The sequence below is a fragment of the Pelobates fuscus genome, chromosome 8, assembly GCF_036172605.1.
Source record: "Pelobates fuscus isolate aPelFus1 chromosome 8, aPelFus1.pri, whole genome shotgun sequence".
In the NCBI taxonomy this organism is placed as follows: domain Eukaryota; kingdom Metazoa; phylum Chordata; class Amphibia; order Anura; family Pelobatidae; genus Pelobates; species Pelobates fuscus.
In genome coordinates this window covers 29,334,530-29,356,788 of record NC_086324.1, presented here as the reverse complement: position 1 = coordinate 29,356,788, position 22,259 = coordinate 29,334,530, and the positions used below count along the sequence as shown (strand labels likewise).

Sequence of the window (22,259 nt, the reverse complement as noted above, 5' to 3'; positions counted from 1 at the left end):
AATCGATCAGAATTCATTTTCCGTAATTTGGGTGGTAAGTTTCCATCCATCCGACCACCAGACAATCTTTGAAGCTTTGGTGGCAAATCTGCTACTGATTGACTCATTGGATCGCACATCATCTTTGTGGTTTTAAGCCCCAGTTTCTCTTCTGAATTGCCAGGTACTGAACTAATTCTTTGAAGTTTCATTGGCAAATCTCCCATGCTATATGCTTTCTCAGATGTCGTAGAACTCATCCTGAGAAGTTTTTTGGGCAGGTCCTCTCGACCAGTCATTTTCTGCAGTTTTGAAGGGATTTTTGTACTAATGTCATCGAGACTGTCCAGACAGTCTACTGAATGAGTTTTCTCTTTGCTGTTACTTACTGCTGGTGCTATTAAAGGAGAAGACATAAGAAGCATCTCTTCTTGCTCTTTAACACTATAAGGTGCAGTTGGAACTTCAAATGTTGCATGAAACTGTGAATAGTCTACTTTGAAGAATCCTTCTTCCAGGGATATCACAGGAAAAAAACGATGACCCCATAAAACTTCATCTTCTGTGTACGATGTCCTTGCTTGGCAAGTCATTCCTAAAGTTAGAGAAAATATATATAAAATATAATATATAAGTACTTCATAAAATCATAGTCAATTTAATGAATGACGATGTTCTTTTAAAATATAATATTAATGTACTGTGATTCAAAGTTTTGTTTTACATATATAGTTATGATTTTATTCTTTGATTTGACATCAAATATTTACTGGTACTTGCGGATTGACTTGTACTGAATGCATACTTATTATTACTCTTAACATATTAACCCTTTCAGGACCGCTGACGGTTCAGGACCGTCAGCGGTAAAACGTGCGTTTGGACCGCTGACGGTCCTGAACCGTCATAACGGTCTGGGGCTACTTACCTGATCGCCGTCGGTCCCACGGCGGCGATCAGTGCTCCACCCGGTCCAGGGGGGTTGCCTGTCTGCCCGGGCAGTCCCCCCTCGGCAGATCAGGACCCCACGGCCATGTGATCACTCGATCACATGACCGCAATAGGTGTCTGTGTATCTGCCTGCAGGGGGACTGTCTGTGCTGACAGGCAGTCTCCCTGCAAGTGAAAAATCAAAAAAATAAAGTAAAAAAAAACAGTGTAAAATCAGTGTAAAAAAATAAAATAATATGTGTATATATATATATATATATGATATATATACATGTATTATATCTATTTATAATATATGTATATGTATCATATATATAATGTCATATTACGTGTATTTTTATATTTATATATACGTATATTAATATAAAAATACACTTATATTTAAATTACACTTGAATATATACAATATATATAATTGCTATATATATGGTATATATATATTATTATAAAATACAAATAATATGTTAATAAAAATAAATAACAAAAAATAAAAATAATTTTTAATAATTATAAAAAAAATATTTATATATGCAATTTTATTCTAACAGTATTTTGATATATATATATATATATATATATATTTATATCAAAATATACTTAGAATGTAATGATATATATATCTATGTATAAATAAATAAAAACAATACGAAATATACATATGTCCATATATATAATTACATAAATAATTTCATAAATATACACGTAGACGTCAAATATATAAATATGTATATATATTAAAATTCTACATGTGTATTTATGTAATATTTTTACCTAATTAAGTAATTTTAATGATTGCAATTTGAGAGACCTGCCTGCCAACCCAGGCCGAAAGTCCAGATAATTTAATTTGCTAGCACTGTGTTTAACCCTGTAACTTTCTATGACACCCTAAAACCTGTACATGGGGGTACTGTTTTACTCGGGAGACTTCGCTGAACACAAATATTAGTGTTTCAAAACAGTAAAACATATCACAGCGATGATATTGTCAGTGAAACTGAAGTTTTTTGCATTTTTCACACACAAACAGCACTTTCACTGAGGATATTATTGCTGTGATACATTTTACTGTTCTGATACACTAATATTTGTGTTCAGCGAAGTCTCCTGAGTATAACAGTACCCCACATGTAGAGGTTTTATAGTGTTTGTGAAAGTTACAGGGTCAAATATAAGGCTTGATTTTACTTTATTTTTATTGAAATTTGTCGGATTGGTTAGGTTGCCTTTGAGAGCGTATGGTAGCCAAGGAATGAGAATTAGCCCCATGATGGCATACCATTTGCAAAAGAAGACAACCCAAGGTATTGCAAATGGGGTATGTTCAGCCTCTTTTAGTAGCCACTTAGTCACAAACACCGGCCAAAGTTAGCGTTTCTTGCATTTTTAACACACAAACAAATATAAATGCTAACTTTGGCCAGTGTTTGTGACTAAGTGGCTACTAAAAAAAACTGGACATACCCAATTTTGAATACCCTGGGTTGTCTACTTTAAAAAAATATGTACATGTTAGGTGTGTTTCGGGGATTTATGACAGATAACGGTGTTACAAGGTCACTATTGATACATTTAAAATATACATATATTGAAACAGCAATTTCCTACTTGTATTTATAGGCCTATAACTTGCAAAAAAAAGCAATAAAGCATGTAAACACTGGGTGTTTTTAAACTCGGGACAAAATTTTGAATCTATTTAGCAGTTTTTTTCATTAGCTTTTGTAGATAAGTAAAAGATTTTTCAAGTAAAAGTCCAAAAACATGTTTTTTTTTTTTAATTTTTCACCATATTTTATTATTTTTTTTAAATATAATATATGACATAATAGAAATAATGGTATGTAAAGAAAGCCCCTTTTGTCCTGAAAAAAACAATATATAACTTGTATGGGAACCGTAAATGAGAGAGCGGAAAATTTCAGCTAAACACAAACACCACAAAAGTGTTAAAACTGCTCTGGTCCTTAACGTACAAACATCGCAAAAACAGGCCGGTCCTGAAGGGGTTAAAATTATTTTTATCTAATCAACCCATAGTACGTTTAGCCATAATAAATCGTGAAAATATTCTCACAGTGGACATTGATACATAATTTTAAAACCGTGTGATGCTAACAGCCAATCAGATTATGAAGACATATTTTGATATCAACATTATACCAAGTAAAAGGAAATATGTGAAAATCTTGATCAAACAGAATGGCAACTATGCAACAGAAAATAACAGTTTTTCTTTTAAATTAAATATAATAATTTATTATTATTAATATTATTATTATTGTTATTTATATAGCGCAATGTACTCCGCAAAACTTTACAAAACTAGAATGGGAATGTATGATAACAAGTAAATGGCACACATAATCTTAACAGATACAACAATATTAATAAATATATACTTCTATTTAATAATGTTTTATATTCTTAATTCAAATGACTGAGCATTTTAGAGTCATTAAACCAATTTTTTGTATATAATAATTTTAATTATGTTTAATCTATCTATCTATCTATCTATCTATTTATCTCCAATAATACAGTTGCATTACCATTACTAAATGTTATAAGAATATATTTATGGGTCTCTATATAATACAATTGCTAACCTGGTATGTATTCAGCAATAAAACATACAACATGTTAAATTCATGCCATGTTATATTCATGTCCATCTGCTCACACCCATGTCCTTTCATATGCATGGCCTTAATGTGTGTCAAAGAGTTTATACTTGAAATTACCTTTTTCCAGAAAAAAGGTCACGTCAGAAAGACCTTTACATTTTTCTCCTGTTGTGCACTCCAATTTTAGCTAATGGCAATGCGTGGTAGTTAAATATAATTCACAGTATGTAGTTGAATATGGATTACAATTTTGCAGTAGTGACATATCAATAGCCTCATATGAAGTTACACATGGTTAGATCCAAAAATGGATCTTGTTTTTCTATGCACATTGGATTTGCTGTAATATGCTATTATAATAAGGTAATATGGTTGCACATGTTTATGTAACTGGCATAGTAGATATAATGAAATACCAGAAATAAATCTTATTTTTGAATGCACATTTATTTTTGCTGTAATAACATATCATAATAAGATAATATGTTTTGCGTGTTTATACAACTGGCGCAGTAGATATAGTGTAACAATATCTATGACCTTAGAATATATGTGTAGAAGTCAGTATAATGATTATTCCTGTAATACCATTTATTTGTCTTTAAATAAAATAACCTATTGTGCTGATTGGAAGGATAGAGGTGATGTTAGATACCAATATAACCTATCTCCTCTGTGTGCAATCAACTGTTTAATCATCTAACTATAAGTTCATTTTGGTGGTCATATGATGTTTATGTGTGTATTTCCCTAAATATCAAGTCATCTTCAGTTTTCATTCATTTGAGATTGCAGTGTTCATTCATTTTTTATTTGAATGAAATATTTAGGTTGTTTACGGTATTTATTTTTGCACATCTTATTTACAAAAATTGAAAAAAGAAAACATTTAGCAGTTCTTTCAATTTATGAAACTAGAACATTGGTTATTGCACGGAATACGGAGAGATGATAGACACAAATTGATACAAAAAGAACAGGGAACCCATCGACTCTTAAACTGTGGAAGAACAGAACAGAGACTTGAACAATCGTAGATAAGGTACAATAGCTAGCAAGGATTTAGTTGTGTACTTTACTCATTTCTATACCAACAATGACAAGCTATATAACATATAAAACCTCAGATGGTATAAAATACTAAATATAACACTTTCATTCATCATCTCGTTCTTAGTTTAAAACAATCAGTTTCTGTAACTATTTCAGTAAAGCAACTTTCCTGCAGAATGGTTATTGGACACGACTTTGTAGTCTAGCCACCCACAGGTCAAGTTGTATTCCTGAAATACAAATATCGATCTTACACTGAAGTCTACTATTATAATCAACTCAACTCAGAGACTTTCTTAGCTCAGCTCTGTTTGTGCTTGACAACCATAAATAATTATACTATCACAAGTTAACAATTAACTGTCTATCATCTTCAAGATAGTTTAAAAGCTGACAAGCCTAACCAATCTAGATTCATCAATGAAGTATTTGATTTTAAGGGTTGGACGTGCTTGAGATCATGTTTTGAATAAACATACAATGAAAAAGCCTGCTGAGAACATTGGAAAATGGAAAATCTATTTCTAAAGGACATGAATATAGGAGCAGACTTTTTAAAATAATTGTTCAAATAATGTTTCTTCAAAAAGTACTTGGAACCTCAGACTTTAGGTAATAGACCCTTTGATCTATTGCTTGGTGGATTTCTAAACCATCCCAAATGGCATACTTACTTTTTCCTTTCGTTTTTCGCAATAATTTTGTCTACTTTCACATGAATGACTGCCTATTTTTAGAGGCAGGATATACTAGTACAGTATATAATTCCCTAGCTAGTGTTTTAAAAGACTTCAGTCATTGTAATTGATCCCATGGCGATTTGGTGCAAGACTTCAATTTGCAGCAATCTGGGAACATAATTATCTTTTATTGCTATCAAGATGTTTTGAAACTATTTAATTGCAAATATAAGACTCATCAAAAGCAGCTTAGCATGTTGTGTTTGGTGGATACCCAAACATTTGTGTTTGCATAATGATTACACACAGCAATGGTCTAATACCTGCTATATTTTGATTATTAGTTTCTATATCCCTGAAGTAACATAAGCAAATATGCAGATATATCCAAAAACAAACATCACACAATTCCTCTAATTTCTATGTTGTGATCTCATTTTCTATACTGTGGAAGATAAACGGACTGGGGAGGTTGGATTGGTTGAGCTTTATGGATTCAGTAGATCAGAGTTTGAGAAAGACTCTTGAATGTTTAGGAAGCTGATTTTGTTCTTATTCTCGTGTGTAAGTTGGTAACTAGTTTAAATGAATCATGTGGAGATAGTGAGAATAGATAGTGAGTATAGAGGGGGAAGACAAATGTGTGATGGAGAATAATCAGTCCAAAAACTAATTCTGGCCTGTTGTTCATGATTATCTATATCAAGCATGTCAAACTCAAAGGCTAACACGGGCCAAATAAACAAGGTTTACGTTTATGTGGGCCGCAAAAAAACAAAAACTTCAGTTTTCATAGAAACATAGGGCGAGGGATCTACATAAGGGTGAGGGATAGTTGATGATGTTAGGTTAGTGTTAGGGTAAGTGCTAGGATTTATGTTAGCGTTAGGATAGTGTATGGGGTAGTGTTTATGGTAGAGCAAGTGTTAGGGTAGTACAGAAGTTAATGGTTATTGTTATTGAAATTAAGTGTAGGCTTAATGGTTAGTGTGAGTTTAGTGTAGTCTAATCTTTGGTAGGGGCTCAGGGGAGATTAGAGAGAGTTTAAGCCCGCAGCAGCAGTTATTTCAAGTGCCACCTTGCACTTAAGAGTGTTGCTTCTACTGATCTCAAGCAACTCCTTGTGTTCTCTAAATGGGGATGGGATTACTCTGAGCTGTCCAACCTAGAATTTCTTTGGTTTGTACACCGATGGCTTCATGCCTATCAAGATATCGACGCATGAAAAAACATACAATTTTCCAAATCTGATTGTTATAAATACATTTATATTTTTGTTATTAGTTAACTGGCTGTAGTGACATGTAGACAACTTTTGTAAAAAAAAATATCTATTTGGGATATAGATTTAAAACCTCTGTCCAATTTTTATACCAAAGTTAATTGATTTTCAGGTCTTCAAAATCATTATTCCTTAGGCTTTAATTAGATGCTTAGAATCTTTCCCCAGCACATATGGTTTTCTATAACAGAAAGAGAGTACATTGGAACATACTGGAGCACACATTCCATTATCTGTTTAAAAATATCTCTGTGCCTTCAACATTCCATAATTGTGTCCCTTCTGGCATCTATATCTGCCTGTGGCTTAGTTTGTCACAGGGGTATGTTTCTAACACTACAATTACATGTGTGCTGCACTTGAAATTGAATTGAGTAGAACTGAAAAAGATAAATTAGGTAAAAGTATAATTTTTTATAAAAAAAACTATTTTTTAGAATATATAATTTTTTAGAAATGAAATGTTATACTTTTAAAACAAAGTTCATTTTACAAATGATAAAAGTAAATTGAAAATTGTAGGTCAAAATTATCAAGCTATTATATATATCATATAATTATATTATATTTTAGCCTAAACATTTTATTCCCTAATTAATTTGTCTCAATTCTTTATTTATTAAATAGGCCTTGAGATGTCTGACTATTTTAATTTCTTAAAACGTTTAATGTTTCCTTATTATGCTCCCAGTAAAAACAGTGCTAATATTGGCATGACTTATTTTGTGATAGAGCAATGCAATAGCTTGACAAAGACTTCTTAGCAGGTCGAAACGTTGCTGCTGTTTCCTGTTCTATTGAAACTGCCTGCGGCCTTAACACCTTGAGTGCCTGGAGATCTTGTTTTTTGACAGATCGATACAATAGACAAACCGTCATTTAATGGAAACATTGGCTTGCTTGGAAAGGGTAAGTCTACATCACCAAACAGAAGCATCAACACACTTGTTTTCGACCCTTTAAATGACACATTTTAATTTCAATCATTCTAACTGGCAAGTGAAATTGCAAACGGATTCAACTGATCAAAACAAAACCACATGAACATGCTATCTTGTGTTCTTTCTATGCAATCCACTGATTGGCTAAAAAGCAAAGAATTGCCACTTTAAATAATTTCTAGAGCAGAATAAAGGGTCAAATTATCTGAGCAACCTCGATCTCATAGTAACCTCAAACAAAGGAGATCCCATTTTTTTTTTTTACTTAAAAGGCTAAAAATTCTCTGTAGAAAATTATTCTTCACAATATCTCACAGTTAAGCTCATTTAGACTTTATTGGAAATGCTATTCCTTTGAATGCAGAATAAAAACACACTAAGTGAAGGCAAAAAGCATTGTATCATTGCCATTGTTGCAATGTATCTCCTTTGGAAGTTTGCCTGTGCTTTTCCCTGGCAGTGCCTGCCAAAAAAATATGTGTAACTATTAGAATTTACATCTAAACAACTTGTTTGTTGAGAAATGAGCTAGACACTTGGGGATTTAAGTAAGGATACCACAGAAAGAAAATTAGAACGAAAAAAATATACAGTTTGCTCAATTATAGCAATGTAAAAAAAACACAAATTCAATTTGAGAAAAACCAAAGGTTGTTTTTTAATGTTGCCTTAAGCATACATTAACAGAATATTTTTTGTACATTTTCTATTGCGTATATTACCCTCCTCCCACCAGTGGGGGCATTATAAACCGAAATGTTTGTTGGATTTTTCATGTTAACATTCATTTTACTAGTCTTTTGAGAAATAAAAAACAATAAATAAACATCCCTATGAATTATCATATAATTCCACATCTTAATATATTTATTGATAGTTAACGATACTATGTATATATTTCACAAATGTTTTTTCTCACAGCTTGCAAAATTACATATCCTTAAATTTAGTCCATAAAGGTTCACTCGTCCTCATTTATAATCTAGGAGTGATTATCAGCCTGTAGAGGAACACATTTCTCTGCCAGAAGCCAGTAGTCACTGACATGATGCTGTCAAACTTGCTGAAAATACATAAGCCTCCTGTTGCTTACCAAGCACTCCCTCGCTGTGTCTCTCCCTCTACTTCATGAGGAGCCATGCCTGTGCACACCTGAGCCCTGGACGGAGGTCAGCTTGGTGGAGTTTCTTGTATGGCTCCCTGTATACCAATCTTCCAAACATTAGGAGTGATTGCATGGCTCATCCTCCTTGCAGTCCAACCCCATGGAATATTGGTCTACCTAAAGGTAGAGCAGGTGTGCCATACAAGGGGTGTCGTGACATGGGGAGGGTTGCCTCTCTTTCTCCCTAATATATGACCTAATCGCCAAGTCCTTCTTGCTCAGTTGTAGAGTGCTCTTCTCAGTGCTACACCAGCATTATTGCTATTACCTTTGCTGCCCGGCCTTTCCGCCTTTTTACCCATATATGAACCTGTGCTGCCTGGACTAACATTCTGCTATTCTGACCACCTCTTGCCCTTTTTGGTACCTTGTTTGGTTTGAACAAGCATTGCCTTTTTACTGCATACTGAGCTTCTCAGTATATAACAAGACAACATATAAACATATCCTTTGTTTTCTAACAGTAAAATAAATTTCAATGGGTCATATCATTCCTGCAGCCAGGAAGGGAAGAGGCATGAATGGACTCCACCATTTCACAGTTATCATCACATTAGCATTCCAGAGATTGATAGTAATCATTACAGTAGTTTATCCCCTTAAGGAGTGAGCCAAATGTACACGTTTTGATCGAAATAAAACGTAAACAAAACTTGGAATTTGACTATATGTCTGTTCAACCGTAACTCATCTCTTTCATATTAAGTGCACCCACACTTATTACATATCATTTTATTGAGGAGAAATAGGGCTTTCATTTAACATCAAATATTTAGCTATTAAACATAATTTAATATAAACAAAATATTAAATAATGTGAGAAATTAAGAAATGTTATTTTTTTAGTTCTGCATGACATTTTAACAGTGAATGTCATAATACTGTTGTCCTTTACTGCTAAAATAAACATAATTGTATTCAGCGATGTCTCACGTGTAAAACAGTACCCCCTATGTACAGGTTTTATTGTGTTTTGGGAAGTTACAGTGTCAAATGTAGCAGGTTACATTTTTCAGTTTTTTCACATTGAAATTCGCCAGATTGGTTACGTTTCCTTTGAGACCGTATGGTAGCCCAGGAATGAGAATTACCCCCATGATGGCATACCATTTGCAAAAGTAGACAACCCAAGGTATTGCAAATAGGGTATGTCTAGTCTTTTTTAGTAGCTACTTAGTCACAAACACTGGCCAAAGTTAGCGTTAATAATTGTTTTTGTGTGAAAAATGTAAAAAACTAATTTGAACGCCAATTTTTAGTTTTTTGCTATATATATATATAATTATATATATATATATATATATATTAAAATACACTTAGACAGTGTATGTGTATGTATAAGTGTATATATATATATATATACTTAGATCATATATATAATATATATATATTATATATATGATCTAAGTATATATTATTTTATTTTACACGGTTTTAAAACTTTATTTTAATTTATTACAGGCAGCAGAGGGATTACCTGTCATTCCAGGCACTCCCCCTGCTGGCACTGCTATGGACAGCTATTCCGTCCATGTGATCGTGAGGTCCTCACAAGCATCGGCAGCAGGGGGACTCCCTGGGATGCCAGGTAAGTCCCCCCATCGTAATCCCCAATGCGGGATCGCCGGAGAGCAGTTAAATCCCCTGGATGGCGTGAACATGCTATGCCGCCCACTGGCTTTTAGAGCTGGGTCCCCAAGGATGGTATAGCACATTATTTTAGAAATATATAATTTAACTGTATTTACTATATTTGGTAATTATATATAAATGCAGTAATTATTTTTTACAGCATACCTCCCAACTGCCCTATTTAAGTGGAACTGTTCCAAGTCTCTCTGTCCCTCTTGCTTATCCGAATGTGCTCTTTTTACAGGTGCTCATTAGTCTTGGTTTGTCTAAATTTTTACTAGAGCTCCACAGTAATACTTCTCGTAGTGTATGCAGTGGAACTACTACAACTGTGTTTAGAAATCAGTCTGTGTCAACGAGATCATTTTTCTTGTTTTAAATTGCATTTCATTTGCATAAATTGTTATTAGTAAGCAATGGTTGTTGGTGAAGTTTTAATATGGTGGCGAGCCAGACTCCTACCCCAGAATTTTACTCCTCCCTATACAGTACAAAGTTATTCATGCAATACAAGGAGATGAGCATGGTAGAGCTGAGTCAAATACTGAGAAATAGCACACAGAGCTGGGCAAAATAAGGAGAACTATCCCACAAAACCAGAATCACTGCAATGGATTACACAGAGCTGCTATACAGAGATACCCACTCAGAACGTCTCTGTATAATGATCCAGCTATATCTCTATGTCTATCTTCCTAGCCTTATCTTAGCTCTCCCTTACATGATCCCATCTTCAGTAGTGCTCCTGTTATGATAATCTTAGCTTTATAGTAAATGTTGCTGTTGTTATGATACATGGCAGTTACTTCATTAGCTCTCAGCATACAGTGTGCACTGGTTGAAGAATCAAGATACTGATAGACTCCAAACATTTTAGGTACTCCTGACTGAAAACTAACTCTTAGCACACAGTGTACACAGGGTTAAAGCATCAAGATGCTTATAGACTTCAACCATGTCAGCTACTAAAGATTCACTGAGTGCACAGTGTACACAGAGTTAAAGCAGCAGGATAGACCCTTTATTACCTTTTCAGATGCAGTGATAATATAGAGCCAAGAAGTAGCTGACGTGGTTAACAGCGTCAACAATCATTACAGGTTAAAACAGATTGAAATCAGAATCAGATCATAGTCCTCAGAGTCACAGCCCCAGTTCTGCCATTTGAAGCATCATAACCTTTCAACTAGCCACAACATGAGTGTCTCAGGTCTCAGCCGTAGAGTGCCTGAGCACTTTAAAGAAGATTGTGGGTATGAACAGTAGGAACTTTTAAAACTATTAGTGACAGGCAGCACAGTGCTCGGTGTCAGAAATGCCCATCTCCTCTCTGTCACCCCTGGATTTATATATAATAATTATATATTTGAGTAAATACCTTTGCTTAATCAGCCCTCAAGCAGTCACTGGGCTCTTGGGGGATGGAAATGATAATATTATACACTTACATATAGTAGAGGCCAGGAGTTGCTGCTGCTATGTTCTCTATGTGTCACTTCCAGGATAGCTTCTTGCTTCTCTCTTCTGTGGACACTATAACCCCACCACCTGATGCTACCTGCCAAAGATGACCATTGAATAGGGAGGCCAAATGCATGGCTCCACTCATGGTCAGCTGGCTCTGCTGTCAGAATTGCAACTCAATGGAAATTACTTAAATACTTAAATACCTTCTTAAAGGACACTAGGCATGTGCAAAATCTGCTGAAAAGGGGCAAATTTCAAACAAGAACGATTTTTACGAAATATCTAGATGCTCACAAATAAGGTTTTCCATACAGCTACCAATGAGAGGGCAGGGGCCCTGCAAAACGGAAACCTATTACAGAATTAAAGAGACACTATTTTTTGGTGTATCATTCTCTCCTCCAGAAAAGAATCTTAGTGTTTCTAAACTATTGCAAAAAAAATGTTCCCCACATAAAAACTGGTGGGGAGCAGCCGCATGTACCCCAATGTGCAAAGCTTCCACTTGTAGTAAGTAATCTAAATCAGAACCATTCACTGTGGCTCCAAAGTCACATTTTTATTAACTATCAATTATGATTCAAGCTTAGATTATTTGAAACGAAATACCATATTTTTTATTCCGATATAAACTCCTATAATGTACATTAAATAATTCAATTATCATTTCTAGTGTTCTGTTGACACTGAAATAACAAATGGATGATAACCAGCAATATATGCCACAAAAGTCCCACTACAAAAACGATAAAATGTTTGGGCTTTTTAGACATGTCTGCTAAGTGAGATAAAGAAAATATTATTCTCAATTCACTCCTGCTGAAATTCATATCAACAGTTGAAGATGCTTCACATGAATGCTACTACAGCCGTTTTGCTGCTAGTCAACTAGACTTTGATGCATGCCGAAGAGAAATGGACACATGGAAGAAAGTATATCATTTTTCAGATCACAGGGAACTTCCCTTTAATAAAAGCATCTCTCTCTACCATACCATCTACCTCTCCGTTAGAAACATTCCATTAAACTGCATCACAATGAAAATAATAAAAGAACAATTTATTCATTAAGCTCAAGGATTTTCTTGGGGCTGGAAGCAGTGTGTACTGACACGCCATGAAACATTATCAATCTTTGTGTCCCCAATGATACTCTATTTTCAAATAAGATGTGCTTAACTGCCTGATCACTGTATTTTATAGTAATCGCGAGGATCAGTGTAAGTAGAACAAATCTTGTTTTCTTTTATTTACAAACAGAAATATAGGTGGCACGCAAGAATAGAAAACATGGTGCAGCTGATTCACCCAAGTATATTTGTCACTAAATATACTTAAAAGTGCAAAACAGTATAAAACCAAAACAAGGTGATAAGCGCCCACACTTAAAAAGGATTAATTACCTCCCATATAGTCTCTTCTTAACTGAGAGTTATATATATTAATCCTATATAAAAAACAGAAATAAAACAAAACATAGTGTAATCTGTCAGGGTATATTGTGAGTAGCATTTAGAATGCGAGTGTTCTAAATTCTAAATCCTACTCACAATATACCCTGACAGATTGTTGTTTTCATATATATATATACCATATATACTCGAGTATAAGTCGACCCGAATATAAGTCGAGACCCCTAAATTTACCCCCCAAAAACTGGGAAAACGTATTGACTCGAGTATAAGACTAGGGTGGGAAATGCAGCAGCTACAGTAAATTTCTAAATAAAATTATATCCCCAGTGTGTGTATATAATGAATGCAGTGTGTGTGTGTGTGTATATAATGCAGTGTGTTTGTATGAATGCAGTGTGTTTGTATGAATGCGGTGTGTGTGTGTGTATGAATGCAGTGTGTGTGTATGAATGCAGTGTGTGTGTGTATGAATGCAGTGTGTTTGTGTATGAGTGCAGTCTGTGTGTGTGATGCAGAGTGTGTTTGTGTGTGTGATGCAGAGCCTTGGTGGGGGGTGGGCATTTTTATTATTATTTTTTTATATCATTATTATTATTTAAATATTATTTTCGATTTATTTATATTATTAATATTTATTTTTTATTTTATTATTATTTAATTTTTTATTTTTCGTCCCCCCCCCCTGCCTGCTTGTTAGCTGGCCAGGGAGGGGGGCTTTCATTCCCTGGTGGTCAAGTGGATGGGCTGTGCAGGAGGTGGCGGCAGATAGCTCTTACTTATCTTTCCTGCAGCTCCTGTCAGCTCCCTTCTCCCACATCCGGTCCGGTCAGCTCCCCTGTCAGCTCCCACTGTAAGTCTCGCAGTCTCTCGCGGCTCTCACAAGACTTACAGTGGAGCTGACAGGGGAGCTGACCGGACCGGAGGTGAGAGAAGGGAGCTGACAGGAGCTGCAGGAAAGGTAAGTAAGAGCTCTCTGCCCGCCCCCAACAGGACCGCCGGGCTTGCAATGTAAGTTGCCATAATACAGACACTCACTCGAGTATAAGACGAGTGGGGGTTTTCAGCACAAAAAATGTGCTGAAAAACTCGTCTTATACTCGAGTATGTACAGTATATAAATTTATATACACTGATCAGCCACAACATTAAAACCACTGACAGGTGAAGTGAATAACATTGATTATATTGTTACAATGGCAACTGTCTAGGGGTGGGATATATGAGGCAGCAAGTGATCTAAGTGACTTTGACTAGGGCCAAAGAGTGATGGCTACATGCAGTGGCGTACATACCAGGGTCGCAGGGGTCGCGGCTGCGACCGGGCCCGGCCCACCAGGGGGCCCGGCCGCCCCTGCGACCCGGTATGTACCCACAGGGCCAGCCTCTTCTGCTGGGGGGCCCAGGAGCCGGCCACCTCCGGGCCCCCCGAGGCTGGCCCTGCTGTCACCCGGCTGGCGCGCGCGCGAGGGAGCACTGTCCCCTGAGTGCTCCCTCTTCAGCTCCCTCGCGCACCGCACTGAAACCGGAGCCGGAATATGACGTCATCTTCCGGCTCCGGTATCAGTACGCGGCGCGCGAGGGAGCTGAAGAGGGAGCACTCAGGGGACAGTGCTCCCTCGCGCGCCCGCCAGCCGGGTGACAGCAGGGCCAGCAACACCACTGGACCCCAGGGAATCCCCCCAGCTCTCACACAGGTAAGGAGGCTGGGGGGATTAAATTTAAAAAAAAACCAGAAAAAACGTGTGTGTTTGTTTAGTGAGTGTGTTAGTGAGTGTGTTAGTGAGTGTGTGTTAGTGAGTGTGTTAGTGTTAGTGAGTGTGTTAGTGTTAGTGAGTGTGTGTGTGTTAGTGAGTGTGTTAGTGAGAGTGGTAGTGAGTGAGTGTGTTAGTGAGAGTGTTAGTGAGAGTGTTAGTGAGTGTGTTAATGTGAGTGTGTTAGTGTTAGTGAGTGTGTTAGTGTTAGTGAGTGTGTTAGTGAGAGTGTGAGTGAGTGTGTTAGTGTTAGTGAGTGTGTTAATGTGAGTGTGTTAGTGAGTGTGTGAGTGTTAGTGAGTGAGTGAGTGTGTGTGTTAGTGAGTGTGTTAGTGAGATTGTGTTAGTGAGAGAGTGTGTTAGTGAGAGAGTGTGTTAGTGAGAGAGTGTGTTAGTGTGAGTGTGTTAGTGTGAGTGATTGTGTTAGTGAGTGTGTTAGTGAGTGTGTTAGTGTGAGTGAGTGTGTTAGTGAGTGTGTTAGTGAGTGTGTTAGTGTTAGTGTGTGTTAGTGTTAGTTTTGTGTGTGTGTTAGTGAGTGAGTGTGTGTTAGTGAGTGTGTGTTAGTGAGTGTGTGTTAGTGAGTGTGTGTTAGTGAGTGGAGTGAGTGTGTTAGTGTGAGTGATTGTGTTAGTGAGTGTGTTTGTTTTAGAGTGTGTTAGTGTTAGTGTGTGTGTCTGTTACTGAGTATGTTTGTGTGCGTCTGTCACTGAGTGTGTGTCTGTCAGTAAATGTGTGCGTCTGTTCATGAGAGTGTGTGTGTGTGTGTCTAAAGCACTTACCTTTCTCCAGCGCCGGGCTCCCTTGGCGCTGGGGATCTCTCCGTCCCGATCCGCCTCTCAGCTCCGAATGCACATGCGTGGCAAGAGCCACGCGCGCATTCAAACCGCCCATATAGGAAAGCATTACTCAATGCTTTCCTATGGACGTTCAGCGTCTTCTCACTGTGATTTTCACAGTGAGAATCGCAGAAAATCCTCTAGCGGCTGTCAATGAGACAGCCACTAGAGATGGATTAACCCTCAGTGAAACATAGCAGTTTCTCTGAAACTGCTATGTTTTCAGCTGCAGGGTTAAAACTAGAGAGACCTGGCAACCAGACCACTTCATTGAGCTGATTTGATCTGGGTGTCTGTAGTGGTCCTTTAAGTGTATGTGTTTATGCATGCACTGGCGTACATACCGCGGTCGCACGGGTCGCAGCCCTGCGACCAGGTGCCCGCCCGCCATGTGTTGCGGCCCCAGCCCGCGCGCGGGGGGGGGGGCCCACAGATCAGTTTTCGCACCGGGGCCCCATGGGTTGTGTGTACGCCACTGGCTACATGACTGGATCAGAGCCTCTTCAAAAGGCAAGTCTCGAGGGGTGTTCCTGGTATGCAGTGATTAGTACCTACCCAAAGTGGTCAAGGAAGAACGACTTGTGAACTGGTGTCAGGGTCATGGGGGCCCAAGGCTCACTGATGCACATGGGGAGCAAAGGCTAGTCCATCTGATCCGACCAACAGAAGAGCTACTCTAGCTAAAATTGCTTAAAAACTTAATGCTGGCAATGATAGAGAGGCAGAAGGATTCCAAGTCTCTGGAAGAAAGCAGGGAATAGAGGAGGGGAGAGTATCAGTCTCCCCTATTGAGGGCGCTAATCACTGGGACAAAAAGAATATAGTGTAAAAAAATTACAAATTTATTAATAACAATTCATATAAAATTCATGATTGTAAAACAGTACAATTACAAGACCAATATTAAAACCCCCAATCACCAACCACTAGCTCACAAGTATAAAGATGTTACCAAAAAGCCCTAGGTCGCGACTCTATGGGCTGAATATACTTGCTGCTTATTAGTGTAATCGTGATGGTGAAGTGGGCGGTCTCTGGACTGCAGTAAAAACGAAAAACAGGCTCAACGCGTTTCGTCCCGCGCCTTTCGGGACTTCCTCAGGAGCTGTGGATGCTGCTACTTCTCAGCCGGCTTCTCTTTTAAATCTTCGGAAATCTTCTATCTTCGCGCCAAAAACGCCGTCGCGCATGCGCACAACGACACGGAGTTCCGTTCAGCTACGGGTACCCTCGAGGACCAGTAGCTTTCGGGAAGTCATCGATGCGCATGCGTGGCAGATCTTGATCGCACAAAACTTTATTGGCACTGAGTATTCGGACACAATGTAACATAGCTGAAGTTACAAGTGATCCTAAACTCATCACATGTGTGCCTAATTTGCAACATTATAGGGAACCTAGAGATTACCACAAATTTGACAAATAAAATAGATTTAGCAAATAAAGTGGGAGACTAATATCTTAGTCATTAACTACAAAGACTATTTGGATGTTGGGTGTATATTGCATTTGCAGTAATCTTTACAGCCTAGATGAAATGGTATACATAAATCAATCTAACAAATTGTGAGATGCAATAAGTAAGATAAAACAATTTTGATTCCGTTAACCCCTTAGTGGTTACACAAACATAATATGGACCAAAGATAAATGTACTTATAAGAGAGGTTATTTCTCGTAGTGTGAATTAATGAAACACTAATCTTAATAACGTCATTTACATAACGAATACATATAACAAATGCATAAGTAGAAAATTAAAAATAAAAATAAACAACAGTGTATGAAAAAATATATATGAAAGAAATTAAAATGTGATTAAATAAAATAAAGTAAAAATAAAAAATAAAAATAAATAGAAATAGAAGTAAAAATAAATATAAATATAAATATAAAAATAAAAATAAAAATAAAAATAAAAATAATAAAAATAAAAATAAAAATAAATATAAAATTAAATGTAAAAAAATGTAAACGATCATATTGTTAGTACGGTGTATCACATAAAAGCCAGAATATCTAGGTCTGTGTTCAGACCCAGGGGGGTAGAAGACTTCATTTTATAGATCCACTCTGTTTCTTTTCTGGCCAAAGTTTTAGTAGTATCTCCGCCTCTCCAATGTGGAACGACTAGGTCAATACCTATACAGATAAAATTATTCAAAGAAAAAACAGAACAAACATTACAATGTCGGGGTACACTGTGTTTTTCGCTTCTTTTCTTTATACCATTTACGTGCTCTAAGAGTCTCTCATGCAATTTGCGGATAGTTCGACCTATATATTGCATTCCGCATACACATTCTAGTAAATAAACAACGTTCTTGCTACTGCAAGTTATAAAATGTTTTATTGCAAAGTTTTCACCTGTAACTGTACTTTTGAAATTTAATGTTGTTCTTTTTTGGAATTTGCAGGTACTGCAATTTCCACACCTATGAAAACCAATAGGTCTCTTACTTAAAAAAGTCTCCTTTTTATTCTCCAACTTAATTTTCGGCAACAGGCTAGGGGCTAGAATAGTTTTTAAACTATCAGTCTTTTTATATACAATCTTTGGCTTTTTTGGTAATGTTTTATGAAGGTACATATCCTGTAATAGAATCGGCCAATGTTTTTTGAGAATTTTATCAATTTTATTTGCTTTATTGTTATACTTGGTAATGAATGCCATATCAAAGACATTTCTCTCTTCTTGGGTACTAGTTTTTAATTTTACTTTTAGGATCTCATCTCTTTTTTTGGAATTCACTTCCTCTTGACTTTTTTCAAGTAGTCTTTTAGGATAATTTCTATCCAAAAATCTTTTATTTAAGACTAGAACTTGATTGTCAAAATCCTGCTGATTAGTACAATTTTTAAATAGTCTAGTTTGTTGACTCTTAGGGATGTTACGTAGCCATGTTGGGTTATGGCAACTAGAAAATTCAATCAGACTATTGCAGTCTGTAGGTTTGAAATAGGTCTTACTGCAAATTTTATTCTTCTCTATAAAGAAGGTTAGATCCAAAAAATTGATCTGTTTCTCTCCCATTTCTTGGGTAAAATTTAGCCCATAGTCGTTTGCATTAACATAAAACATAAAATTGTGAAACGTACTGATATCGCCCTTCCAAATAATAAAAACATCGTCTATGTACCTTCTCCAGAGCACCAGGTTTGCCCCAAAAGGGTTGTTGTTCCAAATGCATCGTTCTTCCCAGTTTGCTACGAAGATGTTCGCGTAGCTTGGGGCAAACCTGGTGCCCATGGCAGTACCACAGACCTGTAAATAATGTGTCCCCTCAAACCAAAAGGAGTTCTTGTACAGAATAAAATTAATACATTGTAAAATAAAATCACTTTGTTTTTCCGACATTTTGTCATCACTATCTAACACCTCTTTTACAGCAGCTATACCTTTGGTGTGGTCGATAACCGTATACAATGAGGTGACGTCTATAGTCACCCATAGATAGTCCTCTTTCCATTCCATTCCTTCTAGTTCTCTAATCATTTGGGTTGAATCTTTTACATAGGAGGCTGCCATAGTTACATATTTTTGTAGATAAATGTCTACATATTCAGAGATGTTGCTTGTGAGGGAGTCTATACCGCTGATGATAGGCCTTCCAGGGGGATCTTCTAGGGATTTGTGGATCTTAGGCAATTGATAAAAAATTGCCAATTTTGGAAACTCGATGTAAAGATATTCAAACTCTATTTTTGTAATTACTTTATGTTCTAATGCCTTGGATAATATAGCATATAACTCTGATTTAAATATATTGCTCGGGTTTTCCTTTAAAATTTTATAAGTATTTATATCGCTCAAAATTTTGTTCGATTCTTTTAAATATTTCTCTCTGTCCATAATTACAATCCCCCCGCCCTTATCGGCTTGTTTGATGACAATATCTAATTTCTCCTTTAGGTTTTTTATTGCTTTTTTCTCATTTGGGGATAAATTTTCTTTACCTTTTTTATTTTTGAGTTTTTCAAAATCATTTAACACCATACTACAAAAAACTGGAATATAGTCCCCTTTGTCCCAATTTGGAAAAAACTTTGATTTTGTTTTCAGATTGGAATTCATTATTACAGGTTCACTCTCCACATTCTCTAGAGTAGCATTTTCCAAATTGGTTCTAATAGGATTGGGCCTTGTATTGTCCTCCCCTTTCTTTTGAAAAAAACGTTTAACTGTCAGTTTTCTAAAGAATCTCTGAATATCCATAAATAATTCAAAATGGTTGGGGTTTTTTTGGGGGGCAAATTTTAGGCCTTTTCCTAATAACCTGGTTTCTTCCTTTGTTAGCTTATGTTTTGAGAGATTAAATATTCCTACTTCTCTTTCATTCGGAACTTCTTTTGTTAGCACAGTGTTTCGCCCTCCTCTCGTTCCCCTATTTCTGTTCTTTGTTCCATTAGTCGCCTTCTTTTTATCGGGGTTGGTGTCTCTAGGGGTGCAAATCTGTTTTTGCGGACCCATGGATCTGGATATTTGGGGGGTTGTCTCGCCTGGCTTAATTTTGTTGGACTTTTTTGTATAGTTCTTTTCCCTAAAAAAACTTTATTATTTACAGATCTATCTTTACCATGTTCTACTTTCCTCCAAGTAGTAGTGTAAGAGTCATCAGGTTTATGAATATTCTGTTCTCTAAAATTCTTTTCTTTATAGTTTTGAGTTTGTTTTCTTTGGTTGTTGGTATAATTATTATATTGGGGTCGTCTATCAAGACTACGATCATTAGGTCTATTTGATTGAAACCTTTTGGATTGAAAATGTGAAAAAAAGCGATTCTTATTTTCATCCAAATGGGCTCCCTTTTCGAAGTCCTCTTTATCTCGTTTTAACTTATTGTCTTTCCTAATAATGATCGATTCTTCCAATTTCTCTATCTTTGCTTTTAATTGTAAATTATACTCTCTCACTGATTCCTCGCTGATTTCTTTATTGATATCAGCCTCTAACGTACATATTTCCTTTTCAGTCTCAGCTAGAGCTTTTGATTGATGTTCTATGAGTAGCTCAATTAGCTGGAAAGAACATTTTTCTAAGATTTCATTCCACCTAGCCATGAATCTTTTGTCTTCATGTCCATATGCAGGGGATTTATTTATTCTCAATCCCCTGGGAATGATACCTATCTTCAGATATTGTTGGAAATACTTAACCTCCCACCACTTTTTAACTTCCTTCTCGGCTAGTTTTTCCAGTTTATTAAAAAGGAAGGTACTGTTAAACTGTGAATTCACATTTTTTCCAAAAAAGATGTTATCAGCTTTTTTGTTTCTGGCTTCTCGCATAGAGGTGGTCATCAATCTGCAATAGGCCATGGTTTGGAATAGTATATATATACAAAATTAATGGAACAGCAAAAGGATATATATTAATACGCCCAAATCCAGGTTTTGGCTCTAATTGCAAAGAGAGAAAAAGTATATATGAATTAGAAAAACTATAGAACGTAACGAGAATATGACAATTCTTAATATATGAAGAGATAGACCTAGATCTGGATCTAAGGAGTGTTTGCATATACAAATACAAAAATGAGAGGGAGATCCAGACTCTAGGCTCTACAGATAAATCCAACAGTAGAAAAGCTGCCACTCATAATAGGCACACCCCAAAAAGCCTATAAACAAAAACTAGGAAATAGAGGAGGGGAGAGTATCAGTCTCCCCTATTGAGGGCGCTAATCACTGGGACAAAAAGAATATAGTGTAAAAAAATTACAAATTTATTAATAACAATTCATATAAAATTCATGATTGTAAAACAGTACAATTACAAGACCAATATTAAAAGCCCCAATCACCAACCACTAGCTCACAAGTATAAAGATGTTACCAAAAAGCCCTAGGTCGCGACTCTATGGGCTGAATATACTTGCTGCTTATTAGTGTAATCGTGATGGTGAAGTGGGCGGTCTCTGGACTGCAGTAAAAACGAAAAACAGGCTCAACGCGTTTCGTCCCGCGCCTTTCGGGACTTCCTCAGGAGCTGTGGATGCTGCTACTTCTCAGCCGGCTTCTCTTTTAAATCTTCGGAAATCTTCTATCTTCGCGCCAAAAACGCCGTCGCGCATGCGCACAACGACACGGAGTTCCGTTCAGCTACGGGTACCCTCGAGGACCAGTAGCTTTCGGGAAGTCATCGATGCGCATGCGTGGCAGATCTTGATCGCACAAAACTTTATTGGCACTGAGTATTCGGACACAATGTAACATAGCTGAAGTTACAAGTGATCCTAAACTCATCACATGTGTGCCTAATTTGCAACATTATAGGGAACCTAGAGATTACCACAAATTTGACAAATAAAATAGATTTAGCAAATAAAGTGGGAGACTAATATCTTAGTCATTAACTACAAAGACTATTTGGATGTTGGGTGTATATTGCATTTGCAGTAATCTTTACAGCCTAGATGAAATGGTATACATAAATCAATCTAACAAATTGTGAGATGCAATAAGTAAGATAAAACAATT

General features: G+C 36.4%; 1 protein-coding gene across 1 annotated transcript in view; it reads right to left on the bottom strand.

Moving 5' to 3' along the window:
• KCNJ3 (potassium inwardly rectifying channel subfamily J member 3) overlaps window positions 1-22,259 on the bottom strand; it is a 191,998-nt gene that overhangs the window by 1,432 nt on the left and 168,307 nt on the right. The window contains exon 3 of the mRNA XM_063429530.1: window positions 1-574. This exon is cut by the window's left edge and continues 1,432 nt beyond it. Coding sequence (XP_063285600.1) covers window positions 1-574 — 574 coding nt within the window. The remainder of the gene's footprint in view (window positions 575-22,259) is intronic.